Here is a 24,823-nt window from a genome sequence, read left to right as displayed (position 1 = left end):
TTTCTACCTCTTCAAGCAAAGCTCTTGTTCATCATTCATTATTTCCCTTCTTGACTATTGCAGTATCCTCCTAACTGGGCTTCCAGTCACACACTTCTCCCTGCCCCCTTCCAGTCCCTGCTTCCAGTCCATACAAAATACTGCTGTTCAAACAATCTTTCTTGCAGATCAGTTTGACTGTGTCATCCCACAGGCTCTGGGTGTGGAATAATCTTGTAAGTGGAAGAAGCTTCATCACTTGGGACTTGTCAGACTAGACTGGACAAAACCCCAGAAAATATGCTGGGTGCAATCAGGTATTTGCAGGAAGATGGGCTGGACAATCTAATTGGCTGTTCCATGTCTAACATATATTATTTTATAATTCACTGTATCCATTCAGTTTTGAACCCCAAAATCACTGTTTGCGCTGTTTCATTTTAAAATGTATATTGTTTTATACTATATTACTAAACTATATATGACTAGGCAAGGTTTTTGCCATTAGCATGATCAGGAGATCTTGACATGAAATGATATAATGAAAGTACATTTACCCCATGATATGTGGCATTCATGTGTGTTGCTGCTAATGATGTGAACTCACTAGGTTCAGCACTCTGTTCAGATACTTATGAGAAACTTATCTAAGCTTTTTTTGGTCTGGAAATGAGGCCAGAAATCTTGCAAGGACAGATTTTTTTCCCCATGAGAATACTACTACTTTGCATTTCTATAGTGCCTTCCATTTGAGAATCTCAAATCAAATATAAAAACATCAAAGACCCCTAGCAATCCCGTGAGAAAGGTAAGTAGTAGTGTCCCCACTGTACAAATTGGTACACTGAGACACAGAGAGATTACCAGTGATTTGCCTGAGTTTGTGGAAGAGCAAGGATTAATGGTCAAGTCAGTATTAGAGACGAAGTGTCCTGTCCTCAAGCCCTGTACTCTAACCACAAGAATATTTTTCTCTCCCGGATACTTATAGGCTTTAGCTGTCTTAGGAACTATTGTGAGGCTAAGAGCTTGTCTACATGAACATTTAGTTTGCTGCAAGCTGGGGTGTGAATCTACCCCTCACAAGCCTGCTGCACACTAATTGTCTGTGTGGACCCTTCTGCCATGTACTAACAGTTCCTTAGTATGATCTGACCTGCCCTAATTTGAAAGGGAATAGATAAAAGTGCACTAAAGAACTGTTAGTGTGTGGCAGCAAGCTCCATACAGACCATAAGTGTGCAGCAGGCTAGTACGGGGTAGATTCACACCCCAGCTTGCCATAAACTAAATGTTTGTGTAGACAAGACCTAAGTGTTGATGCATTAAAAAAAAGAGAAACTCAAAGTTTTCAGAGCTCAGAAAAGGTACTGGGTTGAGCTCATTCCAAGTTTTGAGCAAAGGACCTATTCAATTCTTGTATAATCTACTAGTCACCATTTTACTTCAACATGGATGGTCCAAGCTATATAATTAGTTTGTTGTCACTCTTTATTTTATCCTTCTATTCTTGTGTGGATCTTACAGCTTTCTTGACCCACTTCAGACTAACCAGAGTATGAGGTTGTGTATATCAGTAGTTCTCAGTCATGAGTAGACATGCTTGTACTTCAGCCTTTTATGACCCATATCTGACTTCCCTTCCCTAATTTAGGGCCTGATTGTGTAATATTTTCCTCACACTGAATATCCTTCACTCATATGACTATTCCTATTGATTTCAACAGTCTACTTGCATGAGTAAATATTTCTCAGGGAAAGGGTTGAGATATAAGGGGCCTTTGTGTAGTGGCCTCTGAAATGTCGCTGCTGGTTACTCAAACTGGATTCTGGAACAGCCCAAGATCCAGTGTTGGTAAGAATAGGCAAGGCAGGTTGCAGGCTCTGGTAGTCCAGCTAAAATCCTAACAGTAAATTGGTAGGACTAATATTTGGTCCTAATATTTGGGAAACATGGGCAGCATGTTCTGTGAATATTCTTATTTGATTCCTTGTGCACTGAATAGTGTTCTTCTTTGCTTCCACACTGGAAACAGTGGTCTTAAAATATCTTCGACATTTTTTTAAAAGCATGATAGAAAAAGGAATAAACCAGTGCTTTAATGCTGCTTGCTTACCAACGACCTAGAATTTGTTTGAACTGACGTTTTTAATTGTTGAGAGCTGTACGGCTGATCAGCTTCCCAGACTTTATCTTAACTAAGCATGGCTGTCACACCTTCTTATACCTTAAGCCCAAACCAAAATAGCAATACAGCTTCTGGCTGGTTAATAAACCTTCAAATTATCCACAAAAATGTGAGTCACATTTCAAAACTTAATTGCACCAGTCTCCTTCTCCTACATACCACTCATCCATGCCTCAAAAAAATAAAAAAAAATAAAATAAAACCCCTAACTAGGCTTGGCCCTAATACTGTCTCACAAGCATTCAGAAGCACTTCCATAAAAAGAACATCTGCAAAAATAAGCTTGTGTGCGTCACAGACACTGAAGAATTATTGCTCACTATAGAGAAATAGCTCTGTGCTCGGTAGACAAGCCACAGATCACCTTTTGCCCCCAGCTGGCAATGTTCAGCCTCATCTTTTAGATGTGGTTGGCCTGATTGTCCCCTCATTTGCACTGGTGTAAATTGGAAGTAACTCCATGAAAATCCATTAGGTCATATTGGTGTCAAAATGGAGTGATGGGAGAATCAGGCCTAGAGAGTTTCTCTCAATGTTTTAATTCCATCCTCCCACGGATTCTAAATCACTGAGCTTCTCTACCATTCCCTTTAAATCTAATTTTTACTTTCCCCCCCCCAGGGTGATGGAGGTTGCAGTGGTTAGAACCGTGGGTTGTCCTTTGCCAGTATTCTGTGGTAGACACCTAGCGCATAGCATGGTCACCCACAGATATTTTTGTATATGTTTCAAGAAATAAATAAATGTGTGAGTTGTTATTTCAGCAGATGGAAATTCAGGCAGGTACAATACTATAATATTTAAGGCCTGGTATAAATCAAAATTGCTCCATTGAAGCCAATGGGCCTACATCAGCTGAGAATCAGACCCTTAATGATTTAGTGACAACCTACTGCTTTTTCCTCAGTTCTTAATTTTTGCCCCCGCTCCAACAAATCTTATAATTTTAACATGTTGTTCAGTGGCACAGGAGGAATTGGAGGAGGGGGAATACAGCAGATCTATTGTGGTGTTCAGCAGTGTATTTTGTTTTTCATTGTGTCAATGGGCACTGCTCTTCTGCAGGCATTAGTTCGCTGGACAGTTTCTTCAGGGACACTGTGCATGAAAGCAACAATAGCAGTCGAGGTAATAGCAACAGTAGCAACAGAAGAAACAACAGCAACAAAATGGTTTTCTAACTGTGTTTTAGTCACTGTTGCAGAGCATGTAGAGTCTGTATGAGTAGTATCTACAATACAGGCTGTGGCCATTATCTTTCAATTTTATGTTTTAACTCTTTTCATTATGTTAGACAGCTTTGTTCCAGACAAGTAGCATTTGCCAGTAGGTAAGGGTCAAACTTCAATGATCTCTCTCTCTCTCTCTCTCTCTCTCTCTCTGTAGCAAATTGCAATAACAAAGTGTGTCAGATGCACTTTGTGAATGAAATGGTAAAATGAAAAGGGGAAAAACCCCAACACTCTGTGCATGGTGCGGAGAGAGATCATCGTATCTTCTTCAAATGACATCCAACTTTCTAAACAACCAACCAGGATTAATAATTTTTATTATAGCTACTACTCAGACCCAGAGAAGGGTATCTGATGTTAGCATTGCTGTGCCTTATGAATGATTTAGTCCAATGAAAAATCTCAGCGACTGACTAATTACTAAGTGTGCAGTGTTTTAGACCAGACCAGGGCTAAGCTTTCAGAGTGAATTGCCTAGGAAAGATTCCATCTAGGGGGAAAAAAATAAACTCTGACGTAATTCCAAATAGCTATGTCCTTTTTTCTTTCTTTCTCGTCTTTCAGTTCCCAGCCAGCTTGTTATGCTTCTCCACCTGATATGAACTGGTAAAAGCCAGGACTCTCCACTCTCACCCCATGCCCCTGTGTAACATTAAAATACATTTGCAGGGGCTTACTTCTCTGTTCGTAGATGCAGATGCAGCTCTGTTGACTTCAGTAGTGTTTTATCCATTTAAGCCAGCAGAGAATTTGGCCCCTTTTTTTTTTAACGTTGTAACCTTTGTAAAGGGAGTGGGGTTTTCCATCAAAGAAAGGAAGTTTCCTGTTTCATATCCAAAACCAGGCAAAAATGCCTTCCACATTGCTGTGTGTTTGTCAGGTAATGGTTTCTTAAGAAAGGAAACCCCATCCATTATTCTAAGGGTGTCCTATCACATGCACTGCAATTTCCAATGTCCTGGTACAAGACACCAGATTGAGCAGTGATGAGAAATAATTTGGATGAACTGACAAACAAAACTGCATGGCCTATGTGTATTCTTCCCAGTGGTTAATTAGCAGTTGTACCAGACATGTGGAACTGAATTATTTGCTCTATGCTCCCTCTACTAAAGAGATTCCTCAGAGGCTCCCCCAGGAAATTTATCATTTTTGGCTCTGGAGGCGAGGTAAGCCATAGAGGTTAAAGCATTTTTTTAAATGACTAAAAAAATAAGTGATACACTTAAGAACGTACACGACAATATTTATAGCTAGTTAGGTAGATGGATCACTAAATATGGTATGTACGTATATAGGATAGATCTAAATATAGGTGTGTGTTGGTAAATATTATTGTTGTCACAGAAAGGGTGAGATGAATTTCTGAGCATGGGAAGGTATTTCAAAATGAACATTTCCATTTTCAGCTCTACTATGGCCCCACCATACTGAACTGGGTTTAGGGGAGGCAACTACCCAGTGCTGAGCCCACAGAACAACGCAACTGATATTACTTTCCACGCTTGCCTCAGAAAAGTAATCCTCTTACAGGGCTCAACCCTGTAAGGTGCTGAGCACTTTGGCCCACATCCGGCAATGTACTTAAGCATGTGCTCAACTCTAAAGCATGTGAATACTCTCATTGACTACCGTGGGACTACACAGGTGCTTAAAGTTACACATGTGTTTATGTGCTTAATGGGATCAGGTCACAGAGCTCACCACCTGTCAGGACTGAGCCCTGCAATTACTAGTACATTTAGAAAATCACCAAATACATAGAAACGCAGTTGTTGTTGTGTACATTCTTCTCAGGTATCAAACCAGTTCTCTCTATTGGGAATGTGAGGGGTGGTGAGATTTTTGTTTTATAATATTTTCTTACTGACTGGCAGTTGTATGGAAGGCTGGGGGCAGTTGCTACTGTTTTAATATATTTATGTATTTTAATAGGCATCAGGAGATGAATTCCTGGCCCCACTGAAGTTAATGGGAGTTTTGTCATTGATCTCAGTGGGACTAGGATTGCCCCCAGGGTGCCCAAAGCCTGGAATAGGCATATATACAAAATAAATTAAACTGGGTTTTTCAAAGAACCCTAAGGATGTTAGCAACTTAACTCCTTTCCTCTCTTTTGAAAATTCTAGCCTAACAAAAATCTCATCATCAAAATTTACTTTAAGGTAGAATTTGGAACAAAAATAGTCTCACCCCAGACATAGCTTTATAATACAATTTATAGACACTTCTATCAATTTTTTAATTACTGTATACCATTCTGCTTTGCTTTAATCAGAATGAATGGTATACAGTAATTAAAGCAAGTATAGTAAAATGTGATGGGCCGAGCATATAGCTAGACTCACTGACAATCAATGGACTGCAGCTGTCGCTGAGTGGTACCCACAGGAACTGAAACAACCACTCGGGTAACCTCCAAAGAGATGGGAAGATTTTATTATGAAAAGGCATGGCTGCACATGAGGAAGGACGGCCAGGATAAGAGAAGAATGGAAGAAGTGTTGTGATCATCACAATCTATATGAGTGCTGAAGGTGATCAAGGTATACCATTCAAATAGAAAAAATATGATTCCCTGGACCACACTTTATTTCATAGAAAAGAGTGTGTAGAAGTGTTTGGAGTCTGTTATGTCACTCCTTAATTGAGAGAGGTGTTTATTCTCCTTTGTTGCTCATTCTTGTTTTCTCATATCATTATTGCTCCTTGCATCACAAGTGAGAACAATGGGAGCTGAAGGCATTTAGCGCTTTGCAGATTGAGGTCCACATTTACTGAGTATCAACTAATAATTTCACTGTTTATTCTGTTCTTTGAGATTAACTAAAAATAATTGTTGTTTTCAGAAAAGGTGAATATGCAAGTCCTTTTAAGTAAAAAAAAATTAAAGATGATGCTATGTAAAAATATCTAATTGTAATAGATAGTAGATAGCCTATTACCTACACATTATCTTATTGATGGAATTATTAATAGATATAGAAAAGGTTTAAGAAAACAAAATCAATGGTGCTCTTTATTATTTAACACCAAATACGTATGATCCTGATTTTCTGCAGTGCTGAGCACCCACGGCTACGTTGACTTCAGCTGGCATTGTGGATGCTCAACACTTCCAAAAATCAGCCTCAAAGGGTCTGATCTTGTTCCCAGTGACATCCGTGAGAATTTTGACAGTGACCTCAGTGAAGGCTGCAGGCTTTTTGTAGGCTGACTATATATGGAGATCTAATATATAGACAGAAAGAAAAAAATGTTGGTGAATATTCTATAACACTACAATTTGGGCATAAAAGTGTGTCTTGCATTCAAAGCTGGTAGATTCAGAACTACGGATTCTACAGACCCAAATGGCGGGAGGGACACATCCATTTACCAGAATCAGCAGATTCCAAGAATGTTATTATTTCCTCCCTTTGTCCTCCTACCTGGTACTGCAGTTTGCTGTGGGTCTTCCTGATTCAAGGAATTCAGTTGGTGCTACAAGATGCAAAGACCCATCTTCCCCTGCTTGCTCCCTCCCAGGTTACATACTGAACCCCCAGCCATCAAAGGAGTTGCTCTTCACATATCTCCTTTCTAAGATGGCAGAAGGGTTACTAAGATGTAGACAGTTCTGTGTTTGAGTTAGTGAATCCTGAGAAGCACACAGGTTTCCTAGGAATGTTGTCCCAGATTTTTGGAGTGGGAGTAATATCTGGGATGTGCACATTTTCAATGGGTCAGCTATACTGGTGTAAATCTAGACTGACTCTACTGATGTCTGTGGTGTAACTCTGGATTTACAGCAATGAAATGACAAATCTGGCCCAGTACCTCTAGTTCATTTGGCTCCCCTTTGCATAGAACCAAATTCATTTCACAGTTTGCCTCTAGAAAATTACACCATTACCTATAGTTACAAGACCTTGTGATATATGAAATGTGTAATTTTACCTTTGGAATATGATACACTCTTATGAATTATGCAGAGAAAATGTCTATCACTCCACCTACATAAGACATTTTTCTGAATATATGCATATTAGGCTGTCATATTAGTCAGATTGCTCTTATGGCCTGATGGCAGACTTCATTTGCAGCAGCCCAGGCATATGAAATCAAAGGGTCAAGCTATGACAGCTCTGACTTTTGGTTCCCTGTTGTTTTTTTTATTTTAAAATAGACCTTAATACTTCTTCAGTGTATTTTTTTAATGCATGTTTTTGTTCTTTCTGGTGCACACTCTCTCTGTCTATTCTGTATCTGTTTTTATAATTATAATACTTTGCACGTATATATAGCATTTTTATTTAAACATTTCATCGTGCTGTGTGGACTTTACTAATTAAGATTCACAACATCCTGTGAGGTAAATAATGGATATACAAGAGCCACAGAGATATATAAAAGCCCATAAACCATACATACAGAATAAGCCATCAAAAAGTTATCATTTACCAACCATTGCTATACAGTCCCCTCACAGTTACCACAAATATTCTTTCTCCTGAGTATAGGGGGAAATTATGGTAACCTCGGGTACTTTAAAATGGTAATAGCTGGCAAATGCTTTTTTTTTTATGGTAACGACTGCCCTTGGGTTGAGAAATTATTCTCTAGTGCTACTTTTTAGATCTCTATTGCCAACTGAAAACTGACACTTAAAAGAATGTTGGGTGAACATGAGCAGTGAAAAGGTTCAACAAACCCAAATTTCTTTGCAATGTGCTTATCAATGCAATGAGAAAATTAACTGTTGGTCATAAGGTAATACAACCCCTACTCTATTATTGGACTAAATTCTGACACCGTTACCCACACTGAGTGAAACTTTATTCTGCAAGCAGTCCCATTGATGTTAAGGTACTACTCAACAAAAGTAAAGGTATCCCGGGCTACCCCATTGTATGAAATATAATCACAAATATTTGAATTATGCAGGTATATTTTAATTTGTAACAGTGTTTCCATTCTCTAGGATAGGTTCCTTCACTGCATAAAATTGAACGAAACACCAAAATATCTGTCTCTTGCCAGTTTCTGTATTTGAACACTACATTGCGATATGGGAAAAGAGATTACTTTTCTTTTGAACCACATAAGAAAATTAGGGCAGACACATGTTGATTAATTACATTAGTAAGAAAGATCATCCACAATGTGCCTGCCTATGACTATTATCTCTGTTCTGCCATTCTGATGTCCCAAAATTGGATGCCTCCTCTTCCTCAGTTGGAATCACTAGACATGTAGGGCCAAATTCTCCACTGCCTGGTACCTTGTGTAGGCATTTACACCTCTGTAAAGTGAATTCAAAGTGGGTCTAAAATATCACCAAATCAGACTGAAAGTAAAAATTAAGGCCCCAGTCTTCTCAATATGAGGAAAATCGATCTTGATCCTCAAAAGTTAAACTATTGGTGCAGACTCCACTGTCAGTTCCAGTATGGCTCTTGAGTGTTGATTAGGAGAAATCAACATAAAATATATTGAGTCAAAATCAGTACTGGTGAAAGTCAATTTTCCTTAGTAGGGGAATTTGGCTTTGTGAATGGAGCATGAAACTTTGCTCCATCAGAAACCACACATGAATATAAAAGATTAAATTAATAATACTTTATTATTAGAACTGTCTGTACTTGGTCTACAATAAATATCATTTTGAGAAAATGTTGAAGCATGAAGATAAGCATACTTCTTGCCCTCTGAGAGCTATGACTGAATGTTATTTTGATTTTGGAATGCCCGTAACAATCAATGAGAGGTTTGCATCCAGATCACTGGCAGGACACAGCCCTTACAGGGCAAAATGTTGGATAAATTATTGAATTAGTGAATCTTGTATACCTGTAGTGCTACCAGAATAGTTTAATGGATTACCTGCTGCATCCACACTCTGGCCAAGGTGCTTAAATATGTGTCTACCTTTAAACTTCTAACTAGTCCCATTGACTTAAGTGGAATTACTCACAGATAGAGCTGTTTGAGGATTTCAGGTTCTGATTTGCAGGAAATTCTGTGATTTTGAAATTAGTTTTGTTCTGAATCTGAATGAAAACAAAGGATTTCTAAAATTCCTGTGACATGAAATTTACAGGAAAAAAATGTAATCATGTCAATCAAAACACTTTGTTTCAATAAAATTGAAACATTGCATTTTAATGTTTACATTAATTTCTAAACAAAAGTTTATTTTATTTAAAAATCAAAACATTCTGTTCCAAAAATGTCACAGTGAAATGTATTGACTTATCAAAATACTTATTTTTCCCAATTTATTTCCCAAAAGGGAATTTCTTTGGAAATCAACACATTTCCGTAGGAAGTTTCAATTCCAATGAAATGACATTTTCTGATGGCAAAACATTCAATTGGAAAAAAATTGAGCAGCTTTATTTACATGGTTAAAGTTAGGCACATGCTTAAGAACCTTGCTCAACTTCATTCTCTTTCAGTAAATTAGACGTAACCCAGATAATCATAGGAATGTAGGACTGGAAGGGACCTCAATAGTTCATCTAGTCCAGTACCTTGCAAAGAGGCAGGAGTAAGTATTACTAAGAACCATCCCTACCAGGTGTTTGTCTAACTTGTTCTTACAAACCTCCAATGATGGAGATTCCACAAACTCCCTAGCTAATTTGTTCCAGTGTTAACTACTCCTACAGCTAGGAAATTTTTTCCTAATGTCTAATCTAAATCCCCTTTGCTGCAATTTAAGCCCATTACTTCTTGTCCTGTCCTCAGTGGTTAAAAAAGAACAATTTATCACCCTCCTATTTACAACAATCTTTTACATACTTAAAAACTGTTATGTCCCCTCTCAGTCTTCTCTTTTCCAGACTAAACAAACCCTATTTTTCATCTTTCTTCATAAGTCATGTTTTCTAGACTTTTAATCACTTTTCTTACTCTTCCCTGGACTTTCTCCATTTTTTCCACATCTTTCCCAAAGTGTGGTGCCCAGAACTGGACACAGTACTTATCAGTGCCGAATATAGAGGGAGAATTACTTCTGTTGTCTTGCTTATAACACTCCCAGTAATATGTCCCAGAATTATGTTCACTTTTTTTTGTATTACATTGTTGACTCAAATTTAGTTTGTGATCCACTATAACCCCCAGATCCTTTTCTGCAGTACTCCTTCCTAGGCAGTCATTTCCCATTTTGTGTTTGTGCAATTAATTATTCCTTCCTAAGTGTCGTACATTGCATTTGTCCTTATTGAATTTCATCCTATTAATTTCAGACAATTTCTCTAGTTTGTCAAGGTCATTTTGAATTCTAGTTCTGTCATCCAAAGCACTTGAAACCCCTCCAGTCTTGGCATTATTTGCAAACTTTACTTTCTATGCCATTATCAAAGTGTACTTTCTATGCCATTATCAAAATCATTTATGAGGATATTGAATAGAACCAGACCCAGAACAGATCCCTGCAGGACCTCACTCGATATGTCCTTCCAGCTTGACTGTGAACCATTGATAGTTACTCTCTAAGTATGTTTTTTCCAACCAGTAGTACAACCATGTATAGTAGGTTTCTGTAGGCTATATTTCCCTAGTTGGTTTAAGAGAAGATCGTGCGAGATAGTATCAGAAGCTTTAACTTGCACAGCTGACTTTTCACAACTTTTTTTTTGGTCGTTTTGCATTTCCAAAGAGCTTGTTTTAATCATTTGTGTGTTCTATTTCTTCATTCCCTCACTCTCACCGTCACTATCATGTAACAGTGGAGGGTCACACTGTATGTATAATTGTAGCATTCACCATTATATATTAGATGGCAAACACTCACGCCAGTGTAGGTTATTCATAGCTTCCAAATAAAACAGAGGTTAATTTCTGTGTGACAGAAAATGAGGCATTGCCATGTTAGTGTCTTCAATCTGATGACTGACTAATGGCAAATGCATATTCTCTGTGCAACCATTCCTAAAGCATACGCAGTGCAACATTTTCAACAGCATTTATGTGACTTAGGAGTTTAAGTCCCATTTTCAGAAATGAGTTAAACACTAGGGACCAAATCCTCAAATGTCTGTAGCACCTAACTCCCACTGATTTCAATGGAAGTTGGGTGTTAAATATCTTTGAGGATCTGGTTTTAGAAGCCTACGTCCCATTGACTTCCAATGAGATATAGACTCCTAAGCCTCTTCCACATTTTTGAAAATGTTTCCCATCATATTTAGTTTCAATTACTTATGCTTAGCATATATATGTATATATTGGGCACCAACCTTTCCCTATTACAGTGATCCAGTTTGAGTTAACCTCATGTTGCACGCTGGTTAGCAAGACATTGAAATGCTCAAAATGCTTATCATACCTGATTGTGGACTCTGTTTTGGGATTTTAGCTGCTGCTTCAGGGCTGGCGGTGGAGCGCATTCGCTGATTGGAAGAGTTATGGACACTACTGGGAACAGCTGCTGAGATGTTCTTGCGAGGTTTCATATCTTGCAACCACATTGGGGATGCTTCAAAGGCCTGCATTCGCCGAGAGTGGCTGTTAGCATTGACTTTGAGAAATGCCTGGGCCTTGTATTCCTGAAGGTCTCCATAGTTGGCATCTGTCACCCTGCACTCATACAAGCCTTCATCCTTTTTCCTCACTTTTGAAATCTGCAGCTTGTGGGAGATGTCATTCCCTTGTACTTTCACTGTCTGCAAGTTTTCCAGGAACAAAAAATATCAGACATTACCATTCTGACATTCTTTCTCTATGAAGAATATACTGACATACAGAATGCAGCTATCCTAAGGGTATGTCTACACTGCAGTTAGACACCAGGGACTGGCCTATTCCAGCTGATTTGGGCTTACAGGGCTCAGACTGCAGGCCTGTTTAATTGCAGTGCAGACTTCTGCGCTTGGGCTGGAGCCCAGGCTCTAGGACCTGCAAGGTGGGAGGGTCCCAGAGCTCAGGTTGCAGCCTGAGCCTGGAAGTCTACACTTCAATTTATCAGACCCAAAACCCAAGCCCTGTGACCCCGAATCAACTGGCAAAGGCCAGCTGCAAGTGTCTAACTGCCATATAACAGACCCTAAAAGACCATGGGCCAAACCAATGTGATGTAATTTTGCTTATTTCAGTGAAATTACACCAAAGATGAATTTTGCTTTCTGTAGGCATAGGGACAACTGGTGACTTAATTCCAAATCTACTTAGATGGTTTTCTCTGAAATGTTAATTGGCCTCAGACAAACAACCCAGTCTCCCATGCTCTTTAATTAATTCTTTCAGATCATGAGCATTCTTAATGAGCTTTCTTGCATGAAGCTGATGTCAGTGCATATCTAATTGGAAAGGTTTAACCAAAGAAGACTTTATTGAATCATTCAGATTTCGAACCACTGCATTAACAGCCTTATTGAAGATGTTTGCCAGTGTTTAAATTTCTTTAACACTTTATTAGATTATCTTGTAGTCTTCATTGTTTTAAAAATTATCACTTGACATTAAATTTGTCTCCTTCAGGCTTCTGCAAGGCATTTGCTAACTGTAATGCTGAGGCATCTGGTGACATGTAGCCAGTTTCCCCCCCCCCCCCTTATTTATAGAAGCATGTGCTTATTAAAATATTGTGACATCTCTGTGATTTGACAATAGAAAATAGCTCATACTCTATGTTATGTTGGGAGGCATCAGCTAATACCAAGACATGCAATGTATCCTAATCCTAAGGCAGCCTAACACATTTTTCACCTTATATAATTAATTTAAAAGCACACATTATTTATTTTTGAAGACGTAACAAGACATTGCAATTTACTCATAAGTGAAAGGTACTAAGAAACACTAGCAAAAGTAGCAGATTTTTTTCTGTACACTTCTTTCCTTATAGTCATTTATATTTAATTGTATATTACTTGATATCTGTGATACCAGAACACTTTTTCATTTATGGATTACCCTAACAGCAAGCCAGTTTGAGGGTTCATCATCATTGAAAACTATGAGTTGTAGGGAGTGCCCTTAATTCTGCTGCCTATATCCGTTATATAAATTCAGATGCAAATGTAGCTTCATTTAATGTAACTACAGAAGATTGAAGGCAGTATGCAGTAGAGAAACATTTGGATAATGAAGATGTGACAGATCTTAGAAAAGGAAAAGTATTACACTGCAACCAGGTATATGTTATTTATGATTATTCAACATAATGTTCCTGACAACTTGGCATATCATAGTCACCGTTTTGGCAAAGCCCTTATCCTGCCTGTTGTGTAATTTGTAGGGCAATACTTGTGGATACCTGACTGCAGCAAGAAATGTGATAGACTTTTAAGCATACAATGTTATTGTTCCCAGCTCCGCATATGAATTATTTTATATGGCAAACTGTACTCACGGTATAGATTAAATGTTTCAAGCATAATGTAAGCAACATTAAATCCACAGAAAGTGCTGGATAGTTAATCTTAATCAATAATAATATAATACCTATACTGATCCAGTTATCAAAAACAATAAAAAAAGAAATTGGAAGGGCAGTCAGCATGTAAATTGTCTCTGTGGGCCAAATTCTGCTGTCATGAATCCCCATGCAACATCAACAAAGTCAATGGTGTTGCAGAGAAGTAACTGAGTGCCGAATTTGTTTTCTCTTTAGCCATTTCTACATTTTAAAATGCAAAGAAAGCATGCTTCATGATATAGTGTTCCTCTTCCAAATGACATAGTCATAGATTCTAAGCCCAGAAGGGACCACTGTGATCACCTAGTCTGACCTCATATATAACACAAGCAATAGAAGGTCTCCAAAATAATTCCTATAGCATATCTTTTAGAAAAAACACCCAATCTTGATTTTAAAATTGCCATGGAGAATCCACCATGACCCTTGGTAATATGTTCTAATGGTCAATTACTCTCACCATTAAAAATTTACACCTTATTCCAGTTTGAATGTGTCTTATCTTCAACTTCTGGCTATTGGATTGTGTTATACCTTTCACTGCTAGATTGAAGAGCCCATTATTAAATATGTGTTCCCCATACACGTACTTAGAGACTCATAGGTGCTAGAACTAGGGATGCTGGGGGTGCTGCAGCACCGCCTGGCTTGAAGTGGTTTCCATTACATACAGAGTTTACAGTTTGGCTCAATGGTTCTCAGTACCCCCCCTATAAAAATTGTTCCAGCATCCCTGTATAGACTGTAATCAAGTCACCCTTTAACCCTCTCTTTGTTAAGCTAGACAGATTGAGCTCCTTGAGTCTCACTATAAGGCACGTTTTCTAATGCCTTAATCATTCTCGTTATTTTTCTCTGAACCCTCTCCAATTTATCAACATCCTTTTTGAATTATGGGCACCAGAATTGGACAAAGTATTCCAGCACCAGTTGCAGCAGTGCCAAATACAGAGGGGAAATAACCTCTCAATTCCTACTCAAGATTCCCCTGTGTATGCATCCCAGGATCACATTAGCTCTTTTGGTCACTGTGTCACACTGGAAGCTCAGGTTCAACTGATTATCCACCACAACCACCATGTCTTTTTCAAAGTCACTGCTTCCCAGGATAGAGTTCCCCATCCTTATATATGGCCTGCATTCTGTGTTCCCAGTTGCATATGTTTACATTTAGCCATATTACAATGCATACTGTTTGCTTGTGCCCAGTTTAACACATGATCTAGATCATTCTGAAAAAGAGACCTGTTCTCTTCATTATTTATCATTCCCTCAGTTTTTGTGTCATCTGCAAACTTTATCAGTGATGAAGTTATGTTTTCTTCTAGGTCATTGATAAAGACGTTATATAGCATAGAGCCAAGAAGCAATCTCTGTGGGACCCCACTGGAAACAGACCCACTCATTACAGTTCCTTTTTGAAAACTATCAGTTAGCTAGTTTTTAATACATTTAATGTGTCCCATGTTAATTTTATATTATAGTTTTTTTTTTTAATCAAATGTTTTGTGGTACCAAGTCAAACACTTTACAGAAGTTTATGTATTTTATATCAACACTATTACCTTTGTCAACCAAACTTGTAATCTCACAAAAAAAAAAAGATATCCAGTTAGACAGGATCTATTTTCCATAAATTCATGTCAATTTGTATTAATTACGTCACCCTTCTTTAGTTTTTCATTAATCAAAACCCTTAACAGCCACTCCATTAGCTTTCCAGAGATCGATGTCAGGATGACAGGCCTATAATTACCCAGGTCATCCTGTTTACCCTTTCTAAAAATTGGCCCAACATCAGCTTTCTTCTAGTCTTCTGGAACTTTCCTGGTGCTACAAGACTTATTGAAAATCAACATTAGCAGACCAGTGAGCTCCTCAGTCAGCTCTTTTTAAATTCTTGGATGCAAGTTATCTGGATCTGCTGATTTTAAAATGTCTAACTTAGTAGCTTCTGTTAAATATCCTCCAGAGATACTAGTGGAGTGGAAAAAGTGTTGTCATCACCATCTGATGAGACTGAATCATCTGTTTTTCCCCCAAATACAGAAGAGAAATATTTATTGAACAATTGTATCATTACTGATAATTCTAGCATTTCCATCTAGTAATGGAACAGTACCATTGTCAGGATTCTTTTTATTCCTAATACATTGAAAAAATTCCTGATTGTTTTTAACTCTGCTGGCCATAGATTTCACCTCATGTCCCTTGGCTTCCCCCTTACCAATTTTCTTCAATTCCTAACTTCTGATTTATATTCTTTACTATCAACTTCCCCTTTCTTCCATTTGTTATATTTTGTTTGTTTTATTTTTTATAGTTGTCTTCATTTCCCATTAAACCACGTAGGTTTTGTTTTTGTTTTTTTAACCAGGGCATTCTTCTTCAGTTGTGAGATTGTGACTTTTGAGGCATCTAGTTAGGTGATCTTAAATGATTCCCAATTATCATCACATTTTTCTGATTATATTCTTTCTCCCAGCTGATTTGGTTCATAAATGTTTTTCAGTTTTGTGAAACTGGCTCTATTAAAGCATATATAGTCTATATATATTGCTGGTCTGAACTTAATTCTTCTTGCACTTCTTAAATGTCATCAAGTCATGATCACTTGTACTTAAGTTACCATTAACTTTTAGTTCTGTGATCAGTTCCTCTGTATCTGTTAGGTAAAGGTCTAATATATAATTTCCCCATATTGGCTGAGTTAGGACATTGTCATCTATAATGTTTAGAAATTCCAGTGATGCCTTATGCTGGATTTCTCATGCTGCCTGTACTATGTCACTCAAACTGAAGTCCCCCATGATCAATTTTTTCCCCCTACGCATTATTACTCAGTGCATAAGGAGATGGTTATCCTGTTCCATAGTGTGAATTAGTAGTCTGTAGCAGACACCAGCTCATGTCCCATATTGTGCTTTATCTGTTAGGACACTGATCACCAGAAATGGTGAGTTTCAACATTGTTAAAAACCCAGCCCTTACATATTACCATCTCTTGATAAGGATTTACCAACCACAGTTAACGGTTTATTCTCCATTTGGTATGGATACATTCCATTAATGCTAATAGGAATTCTATTCATGCATCCAAAAAAGGCTCCTTTTATAGCAAGTATATTTAGAATGCCACTGTAATGTAGACAACATTTTTTATTACAAATATAAAATATCTATTACACAAGCTTATAAAAATATTGGGCTGTATAATAGAATGGCCTGGCTTTAAATATCAACACACATAATAAGAGATACTTTTAATGCAAAAGGCCTGAACTGTAACAAAGATGAGCCAAATCCTGTAGTTCGTAGTCAGTCAACATTCCTATGGACTTTGATGGAAGTTTTGAATGAGTATGTTCTGAGTAATTAGTGAGTTTATTGGTAATGGTTGTATTTCTATTGCAATAGTGCACAAATGCCCAAATCAGGGGTCCATCAATCCTCATCAGAACAAATGGTCCATTCCATGAAGGGTTTACAGGGTAAAGTGACAAACAACATAGGAAATGTGAGTGAGAAGGCTGTGGACAAAATGTCTACAGTGTTTAATATAATGTATATACATTAAAATGTCACTTCAACTATGGCCAACTGCCCTTCAACCTAACATTAATTAGTTGGCTACTTATTTGTAGGCACCAGAGAAGAAGGGAGTGAAGGCTTTAACATGCATGATTATCATATATTGCTGATTAATGTGGTTGTTGCTGATTTAGGGCCAGACTGTGCCTGTGTCGGGCTGCACTGCCCCAGTGGGAGTTCAAGATGGATTCTGTCTGAGAGGCAAAATCCCTCTGGAGATCATGTGAGATGTGTACACTGCAGTATTTGTTAAGAATGAACAATGGTCCCATCTCCTTAAATCTCTGGGGCACTGGAAGGGAGGTCCTGTACCCTCCTACCAGGTCCAGCACTGTCTGACCCATAATTGTGTGAAAACTTTAATCTCCAAATGGAAGATAGTTAATTACAGTACTGTAGAGTCTAACCCTGAAGGCTTGACACAGAGAACATACCCAATAAAATCAATAGAGTTATTGCCATAGGAAGAACTGCATCCTGGCTCTTATCAGGTCAGATGCCCTCTCAGCAGCATCAATGTCTGTTCTCTGCCAGCTTTAACTAATTTCTGAAATCACCCATTTAAATAGCTACATATTCAGCTGAAGGGAAATGCAGTTTCAGGGCAAACTTTCAGCATTTATTCCTCATTTAGAATTCTGGGACTGGATCAACCTCTCCAGGGATCAACCGCTCAGGAGGGGCTAATTGGGGGTGGGACTCTGTGCCAGGTGAGAATAACCTTGAGGAGTTGCCCCATTTTCAGAGTGGAAGAGGGCATAGTGGGCTTTTCTCCTGTTGAATAAGCCAGAGGGTGCACCCATCAATTTAACGGATCACCAGATGGCCAGGGCCAGCCAAAGGAAATCCATATACCTCTGTCAGCCCTGCATCCCCTCCATCTTGTCCTGTCACCATGGCTCCAATGGAACTGTGGTAACAGGGCTTCCCCAGCACCATCATAAAAGGAGGAGAGGGAGAGGGATCTTGCCACCAAGAGGAGACTCCAAAGCAGAGCTAGTAGAGTCCCAGGCAGGGAAATCTGGGAGGAGGGGGGCGATTTGCATGGCACTGGTACAGGGACCTCCAGCCTTCACCACTAGCCAAACTGTGCCTAAACCACTGCCCACCTTTGGCATGCTCAGTTCCCCACCTCCTTCCTCCCCCCCCCCCCGGCAGATCCCAGCCCCATGGAGAGCCTTCCGCAGGGTCAGGGGAAGTAGGTCTGGGGTGAGGTGAAAAGGGGAGCAGTGCTCAGGAGGATACGGATCCACCTTTCCTTGCAGGATGAGGAATATTTGGGGCAAGCATGCCTTGGCACTTGATTTTGCTTTTGTTGAGGAAATCTGTACCAATGCAGTTTAATGAACCCATTGGGGATATATTGTTTCTGTGATAATATGTACAGTGCTAGGAAAGCATCTCTTTCTGAGTCTGTCTCTCATCCTGTAGTAACCAGCCTCAGTGGGGGTGGGAGGAACAGAGAAACTAAAGTAAGCTCCATGACTGTGATTAGTTGGTTGCCCACAGGCTTTTGGGTGCATGTTACATTAATGCCAAAGGTAAAGTAATTAACTATGTAGGAATGCTCTCTATTTTTTTTTTCAAATACTTACGCTTATCTTTGTTCCGTCATTGTCCAAGTCTCTCTCTGGTAAGAGCTCCACCTATTGGGAAAGGATAACATTTGTGAGGAGCTGTTGCCGTGCAGTGCTGGGCTACTGGCCCTTGTGCAAAATAACCACTAAAGCACAGCAGATTATTTCAGCCAGCCTTTCCCCGAGAACACTTGCATGCTAAGTGTGCCACCTATAGGCAGAACCTCATTGGGAGAGTTGAACAGACTGAATTTAGCTTCAGTTCTATACAAGTGCTATTGCGGCAGCCTGCATTATAGGATTGTGGCACGCTGAAAACACTGTATTGAAAACGAGAACAGATGCGTAGTGTCTTCTTGTAAGACTAAACTGTCATTCTCCATCCTATTACGATCAGGCTTCAGGAAGAATCCTCAGTATAAAACTCGTGTGGACGGCATAGGAGGATTAAAATGTTAGAGAGAATGATTTTTTTCCCCCAATCCTATCTCAGGGAAAATGTTCAAGGCAAAGGGAGAGTTCTTTCTCTCCTTTCTTTGCATAAGTAAGGACTGAGCCCAGTGGATGCTTGTGTGGTTGTCCTGAAATCCTAAACTGATTCCTATTAGAAGGATATTTAATTTTTTCAGTGTAACTATCAATCAGAAACAATGCAAGGGGGAAAAACCGAGGTTCTGTACAGAAAAGAGTCCTCGACACTAGGCTTTGAAGGCTACAAGAGTGGGTTTTTTGTTTTGTTTTGGAAGCTGTGAATCCCCAAAAACAGCTTCCCCCCCCCTCATGCCTGACGAATTAGATTTACAGATTCCAGTGCCCCAATGGCTAATAAGGGATTGTTGTAGTATCTTGACACTTGGGAAATGCACTCCTTCAAGCAGCAACTCTATTAACATAGGATTTGTTTGAAGAGAGAATCAGACTTGAGAAATCCATGTCGCTTTCCTAAAATGTGAAGCTGAGCTAGGGGAGTGGCAGGCACCGAAGATCCCATCCCCTGGGGTGGGCATTTCTCCCTGCAGCCTGCTGTGCTACCGTTCATGGGTAGCATTAAGCCTTCAGCGAAATCCACTACCCCCTCCCCCTTTTTTTGGCGTGCTTGGGTGGATTGGCCGCTTGGAGGGGAGGGGGAAGCCCAGTGGAGGCGCATCGGTACCTGAGTGCCCGTCACCTCGCCTCCAGCCTCCTGCTCCTCGGCTGCTCGCAGAAACCACCACTGGATCTCGAGGTACACCGAGGCGGAGCCGCTCTGGAAAGCGCACGACATCTCCACGTTCTGCCCTTCAGTGGCTGTGACATTTCGGGGGAACTCGGTGAATTTTGCTGCAAAACAAACGCAAACAGCTTATTGGGATCTCCCGCTCCTTCTTCTCTCCTCTTCCCCCTCCCCCCATTTTCGTCTGTTTTTCTTTCTTGTTCTCTATCTCCCTACCTTTTCCCCTCCCTGTTTCCTTGTCCTTTTCTCACTGCCTCCTTTACATTTCCCCATTTCTATCTCGCCCATTTCTCTGTTCCTCATCTTTTCTCACTCCCTTTCCCCATCTCTCTTCTCCTTCTCTTGCCCCCATCCCCCGCCCCCCGCTTTGTCTCACACATTTATATATTTTCGCCAATACGCACAACTCCCGCTCTTGTGCTCAAGTCCCGCTAATGGGAAAGCTAAGTACCCCCTCTGATCGCTCCCCTGGGTTAAGAAAGTTACATATAATTAGATCCAAATATCCTTGGGTGGAATGCAGTATTTCACCAAACACATTGAGGGATTTCAGTGAAAGGCAATTTGGAAAATCAGCACCGCTCATGTATTGCATTTCCTAGGTGAGTGCATGTGAATGATTAAACTCTACATGGTTAACTGAAATAGATATTTAGAATGTGTAATGTGCTAAGAGGTGCGTTATGATCACTCATCAAAATGCACGTTTCAAACACATTAACTGAGTCACGTATTTCTTTTAGATAATTTATGCTCTCACAGTGAAACGAATAAACAGTGTTTCTTATCATTCTTCATCCTGGCAGACCCACTTTCCAAAACGAACAAACACCTCCTCTTTAAATATGACTACTCCCATCTTCCCACACCATTCTACGGTTGAGCAAAATTCCTACAAATACACACAGTGCAAGACACCAATGTTTCTTAAAAGTCACCATCGAGCCACCCTATATGTTCCTTAGGCTCGTGTGTAGCTCATCTAAAAATCGAGCAAACTTGATGATAAATCTTGTAGACCCCAGCCTGGCCAGTGAAAGAAAAAAAAAATAAACCTCCTGGTTCAAATCTAAGAAACACTGGACAGGAACAGACCCATTGCTCAAAGAATTCAACAGCCAGTTATCCATTCCCAGCTGTGTGTTGTTATAGGCTGACAACGCTTAGGAGGGAATGTTTGCAGTGTTCCCCTTTCTCCCTAATGCGTCCAAGCTCGTCATTTGAAGTTTATTTGTGGGGTGATTTGGGAATATACCGAACCCCCGTTTGCTTTCTAAACACTTGTACTACGAGACAGAGGCATAAAAAAAGCTGCTATTTCTTTTATTTTACAGTGCCTCCTCCCCCCCCTCCCCCCGCGACATTCTTTTTAGTCAACGCTAGCTGTTCAGCTGGTTAACGGGCAAAGTGACTCTTCATTCTGCATGCTCACGGATTGAAAGAAGTTTTCCTCCCTGGTCAGTGTTAAAAAAAATATATATCAGGACAGGAGTTGTGTTTGCAGAAATGATGCAGCGTTCAGCGGGCAGCCTGAGACGCTCTGTCCATGGTGCTGAAATGATCACTGCAGCCCTCAAAGTCCCAAACAACTGGATTCTGCAGAGCTGGGGCTGCTTGGAATGCAAGACGCCCTTTTTAGTGAGGTCTTCAAAGAAGTCGATCTTTTTTTGAGATCTATACATAATCACTAAAGGGAAACAAAGGGCTGAGACTGAGGATCACGGAAAAGAGTGGAAAAGGAGCCAGATCCTATATAGATTGCAATATTTAATGAAGGCACACGATTTAGCCATCTTATATTATGTGTGCATGTAATAATTACATATGCATGGGTGGGTATTCGCTGTAAACATACATATATACACAACCCAAACACGCGTATGTATGCATTCATTACAAATATACACACAGCATTTTCGTCCGTCCAAGGTATTTCTCATTTTCCCTTCTTGCAATCTAGTATGAGCAGTCGGTTTAGGGGCAAACTTCTCCCCTCTTTTGCTGTTTGTAATTTCTAAGGCTTGGAATCTATATTCTCCTATGCATCTTTTTGGAAGCCCTGCTTCGGATTTTAGGGAGTACACACACATTTGACAAAGAGCGATCTTACCTTGGGTAGAAAGTCCTTGTTGAATATACAAAACGGAAAAGAAAATGCATCCAACATAAGCCAGAAAGATCCCCATCATTCCAAAGCGAAGCAAAAGTCACATCAGGGTAACAAAAACCAAAGGTGCCCTCAAAGAAAGGAATCACACACACACACACACACACACAAATTTACAGAAAGGCTCTGCGCTGTAGCCCTGGCTGCGACACTGCGAGCATTCTGCTACTCAGTGGAATCTTTTCTTTGGGAAGAGAGGGTATTGCAATACACTGAGGGTTCAGATGAGCTGGCTCGGGCTCTGTGATGCTTGAAGTCCAGACCCAGACTAAAAAAAAAGAAACGTTGAAAAGTGGGTATCAGCTGCCTTCTCTGCCTTTTTTCAGCTACCTGGCAGCTCCGTCCAACGTCAACTCCAGCTGCTCAGGATTGCGTGATGATGACTGCCCTCCCTAAACGCTGATCCGGCTTAGGAAGTGGGGAGTGGGGGAAAGGGGAGGGGATGGGAGGAAGGGAGAGGAGTCTACTGTGCTTGCATTGCTTCAACTTTTCCCTCTAATGGCTGCGATGATGCCTTTAACCCTTCACACCTTCTGGGTTCTCCATACCTCTCCACCTGCTGTTACTTGGGCTGGGTAACATGCTGGAGGAAAGCCGACTTTTGCGTATGACTGTGGAACCTAGGAGCCTTTATTGTACTGATACAATCTCCAGTCTGGCATCTCACATCGGTCAGAGACTAAGAGGGCAATGGAGTGGTTTGTTTTTGGTGGGTCTCTCTCTCTCTCTCTCTCTCTCTCATGTAGGGGAAAACAGTTAAATATTAGTTAATATTATGAGTATGCTGTTGAACTTCTTGTTCACTGTCCCAAATAACTATGATCACCTAATCTTTTTCATTCAAAATGTTGTTGATCAGCTTTTTTTTCCAAAATAGATTAACAAGATTTAAAAATAATCAGTTGCTCATAGGATACATGTATTTATATATGATGTTAGGATATATATGGGGAAATACCTATACTCACTTATACATGTGTATGTGTGATTTGCCCAGAAAAAAAATCAGTCTTTGACACTTTGATATTCTATTGATGTGCCATAATAAAATTTATATAACTATAGTACAGAGAGATTTTTAACTACATAAAGAATTTTTCCTTCCAGACTGTATTCATTGCACATTACTTGTATCGACCGGGATTCATAAGACTATGATACCATATTGCAGTCAAGAGGCAACTCTTGACTATAATAGGTGTTCAAAGAGTCTTAAAAAGACCCCTCTGTCCAAAATATCCTGCTGCCTATAGGAAAGGGCCATCCAGAAAGTATTCCTGGCACTAAGGAAACAATAAATACCTTTGCATGGATATCAAAGACTACGAAAAAATCAGGACATGAAGTGGGTATATGACAAGTAGTCAGACTGTCAGATCATTTATATCATTCATAGATATAAGCTAAAAACTAAACATTTAGAGCCATTTAGGAAAGAACTGTAGCCATAAAATTGCATTATATCCATATGGACAAACTGTTTTCCCATTGAGTGAAATGTTGGGGAGGTCTGTCATTTAAAACAATGGAAATGCAGCAGTTCCACAATGGTTAAGGAGCAACTTTTGCTTTACTCACTGCACCAATCTCTCTCAGATAAAGTGATTATATCTACATCAGACATTTGACACAAGAAAAATAACTATTTAGAACCTGAACATGGGATTAAAGTGTCTCCAGCTTTAAAAGTGATTTCACCTCACCATTTATTTATTTTACAAATGTCAGACTTCCCCTCGATATTTATATAGCAGAAGGAGATATTTCCCCATGATAATGGTCTGTTCCACTGATGTCACCTTTTAAGTATAGCGATGGCTTTTAATAAAAAAAGAGTACAGTATAAATACTCAAAAAATGACTGCAGATACAGTAAAAGTACTTAATTTGGAAGGGTTTATTTTGCTATAGAGGTTGTTCTTATGGAGGTCATGATAAATGTATCGAAAACCAGAGAAAAGTCTACAAAAAGAAGGAAGAGAAAAACAAGTCCTTAAACATGATAAGACTGAATTTTGAAAAGGAACTAGTGATTTTGACATCTCAGTTATTAGGTGCCCAACATGAAACACCTGATTTTTCAATGGTGGGATCTCAGCATTTTCTGAAAAGTCAGGCACCTTTCAGGTGTCTCAAGCTGAGCAGCCAAAATCCCTACTCACCTTTGAAAATATAGGCCGACTGATTATATGCTTCAGTTTAACTACATACGTGTCATCAGTAATCAATGTAAATGACAAATTACACATACATTATCAGCAGTCAAATTGAATGCAAACTAGATTGAAAAAAAGATTTTATGCAGCATCACCTGGTTTGGAGGGAAAGAGGGAACCATAAAGAGAGCAATCTTTTTCCAATCCAGACAAAATTTAATTTTTGCAATTTGCAATTCCAGGTGAAAGCAAATAGATTTCTCAGAAAGGTATTATAATCAGCTGAAGTAACTAAAACTGGTGCTACCGTG

At 39.5% G+C, this 24,823-nt stretch overlaps 1 protein-coding gene across 2 annotated transcripts in view; it reads right to left on the bottom strand.

The window, feature by feature from the left end:
* The window catches only part of LOC113407012 (V-set and transmembrane domain-containing protein 2A), a 29,962-nt gene extending 7,584 nt beyond the window's left edge, over positions 1-22,378 (bottom strand). For both annotated transcript variants that reach the window (XM_026654069.1, XM_026654070.1), the window contains exons 1-4: positions 22,300-22,378; positions 20,130-20,296; positions 18,995-19,045; positions 11,718-12,054 (exon numbers count right to left, since the gene is read on the bottom strand). In XM_026654069.1, coding sequence (XP_026509854.1) covers positions 11,718-12,054; positions 18,995-19,045; positions 20,130-20,296; positions 22,300-22,378 — 634 coding nt within the window. The remainder of the gene's footprint in view (positions 1-11,717; positions 12,055-18,994; positions 19,046-20,129; positions 20,297-22,299) is intronic.
* Positions 22,379-24,823: the final 2,445 nt, after the last annotated feature.

Source organism: Terrapene carolina, unplaced genomic scaffold (assembly GCF_002925995.2).
Source record: "Terrapene carolina triunguis isolate 2854851 unplaced genomic scaffold, T_m_triunguis-2.0 Scaffold180, whole genome shotgun sequence".
NCBI classification, from domain to species: Eukaryota; Metazoa; Chordata; order Testudines; family Emydidae; genus Terrapene; species Terrapene triunguis.
Note: the sequence above shows the minus strand (reverse complement) of the source record. Positions and strands in the feature narration are given on the sequence as shown.